Source organism: Alosa pseudoharengus, unplaced genomic scaffold (genome assembly GCF_046254945.1).
Source record: "Alosa pseudoharengus isolate Yale_2024_CS ecotype anadromous, Long Island Sound unplaced genomic scaffold, YU_APseudo_1.1 YU_APseudo_1.1_scf_8, whole genome shotgun sequence".
Classification (NCBI taxonomy): Eukaryota; Metazoa; Chordata; class Actinopteri; order Clupeiformes; family Clupeidae; genus Alosa; species Alosa pseudoharengus.
The window spans coordinates 37,715,558-37,728,500 of NW_027468870.1; the positions used below are offsets into that span (position 1 = coordinate 37,715,558).

The 12,943-nt window shown below is 44.8% G+C and overlaps 1 protein-coding gene across 1 annotated transcript in view; it reads right to left on the reverse strand.

The window, feature by feature from the left end:
- lhfpl7 (LHFPL tetraspan subfamily member 7) overlaps window positions 1-12,943 on the reverse strand; it is a 107,637-nt gene that overhangs the window by 79,326 nt on the left and 15,368 nt on the right. The window contains exon 2 of the mRNA XM_076273819.1: window positions 6,278-6,416. Within this exon, the coding sequence (XP_076129934.1) occupies window positions 6,278-6,416 (139 nt within the window). The remainder of the gene's footprint in view (window positions 1-6,277; window positions 6,417-12,943) is intronic.

Here is a 12,943-nt window from a genome sequence, read left to right on the forward strand (position 1 = left end):
CACTCCACTACTACTCCCAACTGATGCGCTCTTGCCACCTTTGGAGGTGCACTTCTCATGTACTAATAAAGAGTGTCTCCGTCTCAGAGAGTCACAAGAGTCTCAGAGACTCTGCCGCTGCCACTAGTAAGAAAATAAAGTGCAACCTCCACACACACACACACCTGGGTGGGAGAAACAGAAGAACACACTCCTATTCTGCAGCAGCATAGACAAGTATCTATCTATCTACTTGGGCACTATAAGAAAAAAGAAAGAGCGAGAGAGATGAAAGTGCTCAAAGCAGGGAGTTCTCTCTCTCTCTCTCTCTCTTTCAGGCAATGTTGGTGCCACACCAAGATTCTTCAGACATGGTGCTAGCAGAACCCCTCCATCCATCCATCCATCCATCTCTGTTTTTGATCCCCCCTGCACTTCATCTGTATTCTCCAGACAGCATTCAGCCTCAGCAGGAGTGGTGGATTATGCCATATTCATCAGCACAGCCGTCCGTCCAAAAGGGCCCCTAATGAGCCGAGCCTCTCATCTCTGGCTTAAGGTGCTCTTAGTCTCGTCCCCTCTTCACCCTCCCAAGAGTCTGAGGCGGATGAAAGGGCCAACGTTAGCGCCTGATGCTAGCAAAGGGATGAGCTGATTAGGAAACAGGTAATTATGCCAGCAGAGGCGCAGGTATCCCCTGGTTTGGGACTCTGGGGGGATAGCGTTGTTAAATCTGTCCCCGTTCCACTCCTCCGCCACCCCCCCCCCCCAACTACCCCCCCAGGGCCCGCAGCGAGAGCAGCGATGGTGATGAAACAGGACTTTTCATCTCATATTTTTATACATTCATGTGTCTGAGGGCATCTGCATAGCTGAGGCACCCGGAGGGAGAGAGACAGACGCAGCGGGCGCAGCCAGTGCCTCCTCAGCAGAATCACCGGCAGCACGCCACGGAAGACGGAGAGAGAGGGGGGAAGGAGAGATACAAAAAAATAAACTGAAGGAAATAGGAGAATGAGGCAGGGTGCACAACAATAGAGAGAGAGAGGGAGAGAGAGAGAGAGAGAGAGAGAGAGAGAGAGAGGGAGAAAGGAGATAAAGATTATTTCACAGAGCAGGTGAAAAACACTGATGCAGCTTTTGGCATAACTGCTGTTGGTAAACGGAGATCAGGTAAGGCGCTTTGAGCGGAAGAATTGAGATTTAGCGCTCCAAATGGATTTTTTTTTCTCTGATTATGCTTGATTAATATTTCATAAGAGTTTTGGGTTCAACTGCTCCAAGATGTTCAACTTCAACTGACTGTGCCTGCTTAAAAGGCCTTTCATCTTCTTTTGATACTAAGACTGCTTATTGGCTGATTTGCGAGTGGCCTTTAGCAAACAAACGCAGATAACATAGACCAGAACAGAGTGGGTGAGTGCAGCAATCCAATGCACTGGCACTTGAAGGAATAAAATCAGAGCCGGAGCTTTCAAAATAAAAGCAGACGTCCAAAAAAAAGTTCCCCATGGCCAAATTGCAACTTCTTTGTCAAACCTTTTACAACCGTTAATGGGAGCGCAGCTGGGTCTGTTCTGACTCTTTGATTCATCAACTTCCAGGTTTCATTTTGTGACCATTTGTTATTGACTGCTGGAAGCATGCCACAGTACAAGGTTTTAACAACATCTTTTAACGGACACAAATATTTTTACAGCTTCCGCAAAAATATGATAGGGAGTTCAAGGTCCTAAATCTCAAGTGATTATGGCTTTAGAGATGCACCTCACCTATTGAAGGAGAAAACGGGGCAAAACAAAAGCCCGGAAGCAGAGTGGGTTTCCAGGACAACTGCTGAACCATTTTGCATGCCAGGAGGAAAAAAATAGCAAAGACATCAATAGATTAAAAATGAATGCTTCGGAGTTGCCTTTTGTGTGTGTGTGTGTGTGTGTGTGTGTGTGTGTGTGTGTGTGTCTGTGTGTCTGTGTGTCTGTGTGTGTGTGTGTGTGTGTGTGTGTGTGTGTGTGTGTGTGTGTGTCTGTGTGTCTGTGCGTGCGTGTGCGTAGCCTACAAATACACTCAACAGAAACAGCCATCCTTGGCTTGGTTGCAGAGAGGAAAAAATAGCATGCAATAAAATATACATTCAGGGCACAGAAAAAGAGAAATCGTAATGCCTTGCTTATAAAATGCTTCCTCCCTTCTCATGCTAAAAGATTCATGGATACGGGAGGCCACATGACATATTCGGCAACTATCATCCTGTCTTTCTTTTTATCTTTCTGTCTTTCTCTCACTCTCCTTCTCACTCTCTATTTCTCACTCCCCCTCTCTCTTTCCTTGCCATTTCCTTGCCTCTCTTCCCTTGCCAATTTTATCCCAGTCCATGTAAAAGAGTCTAAACTCTGCACAGATTACTGTAAACGGTGGGTAGCAGCTGCTTCTGAAGTGCCCGGCCCGTAATCATCCTGGGTGTTACCCTGTTGGAGCCCTGTGTTGACCAAGGCAGGAACCAGGTAAAGAGGAGCACCAGAAGGGCCTCTTGGTCAACACACTACCAATCAGCAAGACACTGGTCTTGTTGGAGAGCAGCTAAGCCTCCACACACAAACAAAGCAAACATAATTACACCTTAACACCCGGGGCCGTCTGAGAGAGATACTAGGTCAGGGAGAGCACTCGTCTACTGGGAGACACTTATTTGGGGTGACTGGAGAGAGACAATAATGATGGCTGCTCCACTGATTGCACAAAAAAAATGAAGACACAAGCTGTTACAAAAAATTCATAACACAACTGAAAGTCTGAGACATGAGACATCTATCACAAGTTTACAACCTGACATGACAGTTTTCTGTCATGTCACGTTTTCTGTAGAGGAGCTGAATAGTCAAAAAAATAAGCAAACAAAGAATGTGTTCATTTGGAATGATTTACTGGAGGAATGTTCCTCCATTTCAGTGAAGGACAATTTCTCCCGCTCATTGTTCAACTCTCTAACAAGATGGTTATGTCTGTAAAGCGAACACACAACTCGCACTCACTCGTCTAGAAAGACTCTGCTCATTATTGGTGGAGAATAACGGGACCGATTGCCATTATCCACTTTAGTCACCATGTGAGAGATATCTATAAAGACATGCTATCATCTCCTCCCTGTAATACTGTCACTGTTCTCACACAACCTTTATCAGTGTGTTTCATATCAGTGCATAAAGAGAGCCTTTCATGAAGAGAAACAAGCTAATAAGTAAACAGACAGTGTTCAGATCTGCCCTCAATGGGCTCATTTCATTCTAGCCTCAAATCCCCAATGTGCACCTGGGCAGCCAATGATGTAAAAAAAAAAAACCCTTGACATGTTTTGAAGCTAATATTGTTTTTGTACAGTGACTCCACACAGAAAACAAAAACAATAGACTGTATTATTACAGAGAGCCAGCCAGCTGGTCTGGTTTCTTTTTCAGGCCAAGCTCACAACGGCACGACACACATCTGATTCTTCTCCTTCCAAAAACGCAGCAGTGGTGAGGAGAGCACCGCCGAGCCCAGCCCAAGCTCACAGAGACGCCGGCAGCATGTTAAAAACAGGCAATTAGCCGAACCAAGCGCGGCCTCAACTCCCTGCCTGCTTGCTCCATGCAGATGTAACGTACAGTCGTACTCATTAGCCACTAATCACAGTGTGTTAAACGACACTCTGTTGCTGCTCGGGAATCTCATGAAGATGTGCAGGGTGGGCTATGTGAGTGTGTGTGTGTGTGTGTGTGTGTGTTGTGTGTGTGTGTGTGTGTGTGTGTGTGGGGGGGGGGGGGGGGGTGATGCTTACTTGGGAGAAAGAAAGGATGATAAGAAAAGATGTGTTTAATTGTTAAACATAATCTTTTCTCATCAGTAATCAGAATATCTGATTTTTTTTTTTTTGCTGCTGCTTCAAGCGTGTATCAGCAGGAAATACCTAATTCAACTCCACAGAGAGCAATTAATTCCAGCGTGCTACATGAAGCTTCCCAATGTTTTAGAATCATCAGAGAGCTATTTGTGTTCTTGTTTTCTCGATATTGGCGTTCCTAAGGTTCCAGATTGGTAGGACATGAAGATCACATGGGGCCCACACTGGTATTTTTTCATAGAACTGATCTCTCCTCGACGTTGTCAGCAATGATCACGTTGGTGGTGCAATTTGTGGTCGTGCTTGGCATAGATGCGCGAGCACATGCAAGCCCTTACTGTAATAATTTTAATGACAGTATCATTACTTTCTAATTAGAACAGAGAGACACATCAATCGGGCGAAGCAATTCTCCGCAGTGAGAGACGTACAACCACAGAATAATGAATGTGTGTAGAGAGAGAGAGAGAGAGAGAGAGAGAGAGAGTGCTCCATGAAGTCCATTAAAATCTAAGCCCTCATTGTTATGCCACGTAGACTGACAGTGTTTTTGAAAGGTGCTTTACACAGAGACAACATCAAACATAAAACACATTTGCCATGTTGACAGACGGTTCTACATATGAACGCATACGAATCATCACACACAGTCAGGACAACGAACTCCAAAGGAAATCTGCATTCAGAAATGTGGTTAATTTACATGGTTGTGTATATGTGGAAGGTGGCTGAAGCACACAATGAGCCATCATGTTTTGTTTATGGCGCCGCTTCCTTGTTGAATGAAAGGACGCCGTCGATAAGCCACGCGCCAACACCCCCCCACACACACATCACCACCACCCCATCACCCACGCGCACACACACACACCCTCAACCAATGACCTGTGTTAAGGGGCTGTAATTGTCTTTTTACTGCGGGCACTAAATCCCTGAGTGCCCTCGCCACACCATCACAACACTCCAGTTCCACTCGTCTCCTAGCAACCAACACTCGAGAGCAACCACTTCTGCTTATTTATTTATTTCATCTGTTTCGCCCTGATGTGTGTGTGTGTGTGTGTGTGTGTGTGTGTAGTGGTAAAGTGTTTTCAGATAGAATACAATTTCAGATAGAATTGTTTTCTCTTGAAATACTGCACATTACACCACTGATGTGGATGCTACAGACAATACTGAGAGGTTGGTGCTGGTCTCCTGTACACAGACTAAACCTCATCCTAGACTGAAAGAGAACTTCAATAAAAATCTCCTTTGACTAAAGCTCTTTTAGTCTAGGATTGACTTTAATCCATGTAAAGGAAATCAGACCAACAAGATTTGGACTTTCAGGAGCATTCTGCACATGTGTAGGTCACAGTAGCATGTGTGTTAGCCTCTTACAGATGGCACTGAGGAATGCTCATGACAGAACGGGTGTGGTGAGTAGGTGTCCTGAGTAGGCTATAATCTCATCCCTCACACAGGGCTATAATCAATGAACAGCCTGTAGCCAATCACTGGCATTACACCTACACACATACCCCTATGCGTAGACCTCATGTACACACACTGGTGCCTCTGGTGCAGGTAACTACATCTGAGGGATGGAGACAATGAGGGGCCATACAATAGAACAGGAGTGGGAACATTACACACCTGGAGCGACATTACTGAGTCACATTAATTCTTGCGAGATAACAGTCCCGGCACATAGCAGGGGAGTAGTGCTGTGAAAATGATGGGCTGTTACCCTGTTCGAGCCACATCCTTCACCTTGCTAGCTCTACTGCCAGAACTGGCATGGCCACACGGTCATAAAAGCAGCCACCACCACTCTCATGTACTCAAGCATACCTTTGTCTGATCTTGACTTGCTTTATGAGCACCTAATGGCTTAAACATTGTACCATTAAACTTGAGATGAAAGTCAATGTATTGTAAGTATTTAGTATGTCAACATATTGTAAGTATGCTGTGAGTTAGTATATTCTGTAAGTATGTTGTAAGCAGGGTTTAAATTAAAAAAAAATCTGTGCCTGAAGTCATCAGACATTTTTGAAAATGTCATTGCCCATTTTCAAATCTTAAACGGCCCAGTCCATGCCTGACATCAGGCACAGTGCCTATTAACTTTAAGCCCTGTGTAAGTCATATATTGTAAGTATGTTGTGAGTCAGACTATTCTAAGTATGTTGTAAGTCAGTGTATTGGACGCATTCTGTTTTCCTCATGCTTGTGTCCTGCATTTGACCCATGGGTGAGACGTGCCCATCCCTGTGTCTCCTGTGGTCTGGTGGTCCAGCGATAAGAGTGTTTGACTCAGCACTGTGGACGTTTGTGTGGTAATCGGACCGAGGGGCCGGCAGGGTGGCGGCCTGCCGTGTAGTAATATATTGGCCCAGAGGGAGCATTTGGCTAATAGGAGGGAAATGGACTGACCTGCGGCCATCTGCATGTATCCGGCCAGTGTGCAGACCCTCCTTTCACACGTCCCGCTGGGCAGGAAGATGGTGATGATGGCCAGCAGGGAGCTGACCGCCAGCAGAGCACAGCCTCCGGAGCACAGCACGGCACTCGTCTGTAAAATACGCACGACACACACACACACACACACACACACACACACACACACACACACACACACACACACACACACACACACACACACACACACACACACACACACACACACACGTACACACACACACACACAAGTACACACACACACACAGCAAGAGATTGGCTGTATTAGTTCAGGTATTAAACATAAAATCATCTTACAGCAGTAGCATTAAGCAGTACGTGTACTGTTTTAAAGAATGTTGCTTTTATGACACCCTCAAATTAATTGGAATGCCACACAGACAGTCATGTGAAAGATGGGCTAACACACCTGCTGTTCCCTCTAGTAAGTCATGATATCTACTATGTACTAGCTCCAGATCAGAAACCCTTCAAAACTTTTATTTTAAAAATGCACAGCTTTTACACCACTCAACGTACCAAATATCATAATCTAAATCATAATCTGATCAAAATCAGTCAGTAAGTTAGCTTGCTTTTCTCACTGCCAACTTTGCTATGCCTCTTTCATTGAGGCCAGAAACCTGCCAATCATGACCATGGCTAAGACTAGACTCTTCTCTCTATCTAGATAGTGTGCAGTGAGCAGGCTAAATGATTAGCAGGTGGTGAGTACCGCTGAGCCCTTCACACAATCCCCAACCATCAGAGGAAAGGAAAGCAAGAGATAAAAGGACGTTCTCGCTGCAGCACATAATTAGTATTGACATTCTGCCGGTACTGACACCAGGTGGCATGTGTGGCACTCAGAGACTCTCACCCGCGCTGGGACACGCCACCCATCTGGGGAGAAGAGGGACACACACATGGCTCACACATACAGTCGCTGGACTGACAGCATGAGGGGCCTCCTGTCCACTCCGGCTCTCCTCCTCCGTCTTGCGGAGACCAGGCGGAACAGAGAGACAGAGACAGACACAAACACAACAGATGCCCTGAGCTGGCCAGGCCCATCTATTCCAGTCTGATCAATAAATGCCTGGGCTGCGGGGACACAAAGGTAAACCATCCAGTCATGCCACCACAAAAAGAGCTCGCTCGGTCTATCTTTATTGTGCACTCTCTCTCTGTCTCTCTCTCACACAGTCACACACACACAGATACACAACACACACACACACACACACACACACATACACAAAGAGAGAGAACAGAAACATCTATCCAAGGATGAAAAAACTCTGAGAGGGTGGTAACTGCTGAGAAGCCGGGCTAGCAGGCAGTAGCCCCGAAAAGCTGTGGGTTTGATTCCCGGCTGCCACCGATGTATCCTTAACCCTGGGTTGGTCCGGGACACTGGCTCTAGTAACGCATCAGCCAAATGAATAAATGAATAAACAAAGCAAAATAACAAACAAATAAATCTATCTGAAGAAGACAAAAGGAAAGCCAGTAGAGAGGAATGAATGAACTGAATATATGAATGCGTGATACCGCATATGGGAAGCTACTGGGTTTTCATTCAGCCACTTGATTTATTAGAGATAAAAATAACCTACGGTATGTGATATTTAAATCAAATCCAAAGGTCATAAATAAAATGTACAAGTCAATCTGTCAAAACCAAGGCCGAGACCAAGGCCAAGCGGGGAGATATTCCACAGGTATGGAATCACTGCATTAATCAATAGGTGGATGTGAACTCCACATAGTAAAGCTCCACTGCACCTCTAAAAAGCACTACTGCTGTGCCGCGTGCCATAGCGGTGGTGTTGGGTGTAAAACGGGCTGACATCTGATGCCTTTGAACTGTGGGTGGCTGTGCCATCAGGGGCAGCAGGTGAGATGCCCAGTGACGGGCCCCTTATGCTGTGGCTTGATCTCAGCGCTCTGCTCATTAGACTCTCCTGTGATGCTCTGCTTCCTGACCCTGGGAAACCCCCCCCCCCCTTGTTCTGCACCTTACCACTGCGCTGGATGAGGGGAAAAAAGACTCACACGCTCATCGGATCACACGGGTGGTTGGGTAGACTGCTTGGATGCCACACGCTCTCTTTCTAACACACACATACACGGAAATACACTTAATGTGAGCAGACTGTAAGCCATACTTAAGTACAAGTACGCTTAAAATCCATAAAAGAAATCTATTGCTCGTTTCTACACATACACACAGACACACTTTTGAACACAAAAAAGTCCCTTCACTGATTAGCATGCGACTACCAGCAATCAGATAGAAATCCACAACATGCATGAGAAAAATGAGAAATGTATTAAACTAATTCATGAGTCATCAGACATGTCTCCTCGCCACTGCTATCGGAGAGAGCCCTAAAAAATTCCGATCTGAGGGAAAAAATCCCATGTCTGGCACAGAATGAAATTGAGCTTGGTTGTTGGAGAGAAGGAAGGCTTGTCTGATTTGTAGAGCTACCGGAGAGGGCCGGAGCACAGTCAGGACAGCATTCCTCTGTGATGGGACCAACCACAGAGTTGGGGAATGCGGATCTGTGGGTACGGCTTAGCTATCACAGATAAGGCACGTGGCAGCAGGCAGGGGGCCTCCATCTGGATGAATAATTGACAGGCTTTTATGATGCTTCCATGAATCGAATCAATCACTTAAACCACTCCTCCATCCTGATGATTACTGCTTTTATTACACAGCCTTTGCATTCCATTCCAGTCACCAGTCTAGATACATTCACATTTACAAACCCATAATACTTGTTTACATGTATTTTTTATTTTACATTATACACAAAAAGGAAGAGCTATTCCTTTTGAAAGGAATAGTCTGCTCAAACGATGCAGAACCACATAGGTGAAGTGGAATGCGGAATGTGGAATGAGGCAGTTCTTTTGCCACGCGCTTGTGGCGTTCAAGGCTTTTCTATTAGCGGTGGTGATAATGGTGATGACAGCAGTGGGGTCAAGCTGGTCTTCACGGCCGATTATGCCGCAGCCAGGCAACAGATTGGGTGTTGATTATCGTGAGCGACAGACACTGCAGAGACTGTGACTAACAGCCACGGCTGCAGCCCTGACAAAGTCTCTGATGTCCGTGCAGACAGCAATCACCACAAAATGTCCATGGTGCATCTGATCTTATTGCAACAATAACAGTATAGTGTATATATACTGTATATACATATACTGTATATATTCATATATATAGTGAGTGAGAGAGAAAGAAAGAGAGAGAGAGACGAGGCAACATACAGTAGTACATTCCCAATCAGCAACTACAGAGAGCGATTGCAAATTATTCATGTGTGTATCGGCATGTCAGCTCCCTGTAAATGAACGTTTACCTGAGTTGACTGCTTACCTAATGTACCAACTTACCAAACTCTTTGATTATAAATCACACTGACACATTAAGGCTACAGGCAGGCGTGGCAGCAGTACCTCATGAGAAGACTGGCTGGTAAAAACAAAACACTCCACTCGCTTCTTCACCTAGCAGAGACTTGCCAGTGCTTTATACTTGTACTCTTCGCATTTGATTTACTCACAGCCTAATATGAGTAATGTATTCATCAGGAAGCTTCTCCAACACACATCCCCAACATACTTACAGCACACTGCCCCCGCCCCCCCCCCCCCCCCCCCAATACACAGCACATTGTCTCATGAGGAAGCTTCTCCAACACACATATTGCACACTGCCCTCTCCTCACATACACAGCACACTATCCCATCTCCCTTGTCATCACCCCAACACACACACCAAGTCCCCTGGCAGTTGGGTTAGCCCCTTGATCCGTGGATCTGCCCAAGGTTTCTTCCTTAGTAAGGGAGTTTTTCCTTGCCCCTGTTGCTCTTGGGTGCTCCTTGTTGGTGCCCCCCCCCCAATCCCAATCCTCTTCTACTGCACTTTTACCCCCCCCCCCCCATAAATGCACAAATAGGCTGACACCAGACATAATTTCACTGCATTTCTTACATCCAGTAACTATATGCATGTGACAATAAACATCCTTGTATCCTTGTATTCTCGATCCCCAATCTACATATTCATACAGCATGTATGCTATGGGTGGACATATGGGTTATGGTGGTAGTATTTAGCATGCACAATCATAAATGCATAACTAATCCCTCATTAATTACTAATCAATTAGTAGGTTAATAGGACATTTTCTGCTTGACTTTTAAAGTACCTCAAGAGACTGAGAAAAAAAAACCTTTCAAAGTTTTACTCAAACGACTGCGACAGTGCACATCTAATGATGCCGTTTCAATTACATACCAGCTATTAAATGAAGCCTAACTATGTGAATGTATTTGCTTGTATAATAATGTTGATAGAACAGCTGAAACGAATGTCCTCATTATCTGCACAAACATTCACTTGCGGAGGAGTCTGAGCGATAAATGCACCCGCCCCATTACTGCATCTCAAAGATGGAGGCAATTTAGTATGAAATTACAGTTCAACTGTGCTGACTCTTTCAGAAATAGGCGCCTAAATAGATGCTAATTATTTATTCACTCTCCATAAAGTGGCACGTTGGAAACAGTAGTACAGGCAGGGAAACAAACAATGGCAGCATTTATTGCACTTTAATTAACATGGACGAAGCTGGGCAGATCCCTCTTATCATCACTCTTGCTAAAGCCTGATGTTAGGTAGTACTATACAGAGACTTGTTGTATGCTAGTCAGGACCAGTTAAGCTGAAACTCTGAAAAAAACTGAACCAATTTCACATTATACCTCACTTTTTACTGCATTAGGTTTACTAACAAAAGGTTAACTACACACAGCACTGGAAAATATTGATTTTCCATAGTGTCTCATTTGTACAATCCATAACATTGTTGGGCATATGTCCTGCAGGATAAAGCCAACCCAACATGGCACGTGAAGGCATTTGCATCATGCAAAAGTGAGAAGCATGGACTTGAAAAGATGCTCTGCCCAAAATCTAAGTGTGTCACTAATGCCTCAGTGCTGCTGATCCTCAGTACATCGAGGCCTACCTTTTGAGAGAGAAATAGCACGATATTGAGCACGATACAGTAAGTATCACTGGATATTCATGTGAAATCATTTCACCTTTGATGTGTGATCATACTCATTTCATCAAACATTTCACTTTTCACTTTCAATCTTTAAAAATCATGGCTAACAAGTATTCATTATTTTTTTTCAACTTCACGTACATGACTTTTGAATGCCTATGACAGTGTCACTGGAAAGCGGCTCTGAGATTAGATAATGCAAATCATCGCTTCTGGGCTCAGCTTTTACTGCCTTTATACTTTTTCCACCGGGCTCTGAGATATAACAACCGCTGATATATGGGAGCGACATAGCTCGGCATCCCTCTCCCTCTTTATTGCTTTAAAGTCACAGCAAGGCCACAGCGCTATAACACACCCATGTGGATATCTCAGGCAAGCTATTAAGCAGCTATTTCTGTCCCTTGGACTGTTACAGATGACAATGAGACACAAAACCAAAAAGTATTAACCCTGTGCAACATTTTTCAATTACCGCTTTACTGATAACGCATTTTTCTTTACCAGGAAAAAATGGCTTCATATGAAATCACAAGACATTTTTCCTCATCGTGCCAGGGAACAGTTTCCCAAGGGCATTCTAGTGCCACTACATTTCTATTTACAATGACATAAAGTGCTATGATCACTTTAGAAATGTAATCTGTGTCCATGATTTCACTCATGCTTTAAGGCAAGACCTACATCTAAGGGCACATGGAGGCCAATGAGCACTGGGCACCATCAAAGTGCAGTTACAGAAAGTCAACAAAATCAACTGAGCTCAAACATGACTCAAACTTTCCAAACAAAACAAACAGCAACACAAAGAGTTGTTGAATTTCTGACATAAAGAGCTGTGATTCATTAATCATAAAGGCTTGTCTTTGTCCAGTCACGGAGTCCAGAGAAACAGGTTTTTTCCCAGCCTTTGACGAGGAAAACAGTATGGATTTTGGTTTCGCACATAAGGCTTTGGATTCCATTACACTGTCACAGAGTTTCCCATAAACATTCCCCATTGAAGGGTAGTTTCCCACTCTATGGAGGACAGCAGGTAACACTAACCTGCTGTCTACTCTCTGAGGAATGCGCGTCTTTTTGTTGGGATGAAACTCTTGGCTGGGAAACCCACCTTTTAATGTTAATGTCAGTGGATAAGGTGACAGACTGAAAATGGCACAAATCAAATCATTCCCATAGTGTCAATGTGTTATTGTGTTTCTGTGTTATGGTGTGCTTGTGCAGGTGTGTGTGTGTGTGTGAATGTGTGCGTGTGTGTGTGTGTGTACAAAAGTCATGATAAGAATGCACATGTACAATGTAGGTCATATCAAGTGCATGTGCTTGTGAGTGTTTCCCAAGCAGCTTCACCCCACCATGACCTTTCCCCCTCACCTGGGAAAAGGGGTCAGAGGTCAAGTTCAACCCCCCCCTCCCCACACACACACACACACTCACACCACCCCCAGGGAGGGAACATCGCCACAGTCACTTGCCAAACCCAGAGCAGGAGAGCGCCAGAGGTGGGGTATAAGGGTCCTGAGGTGGGGTATAAGGGTCCTGAGGC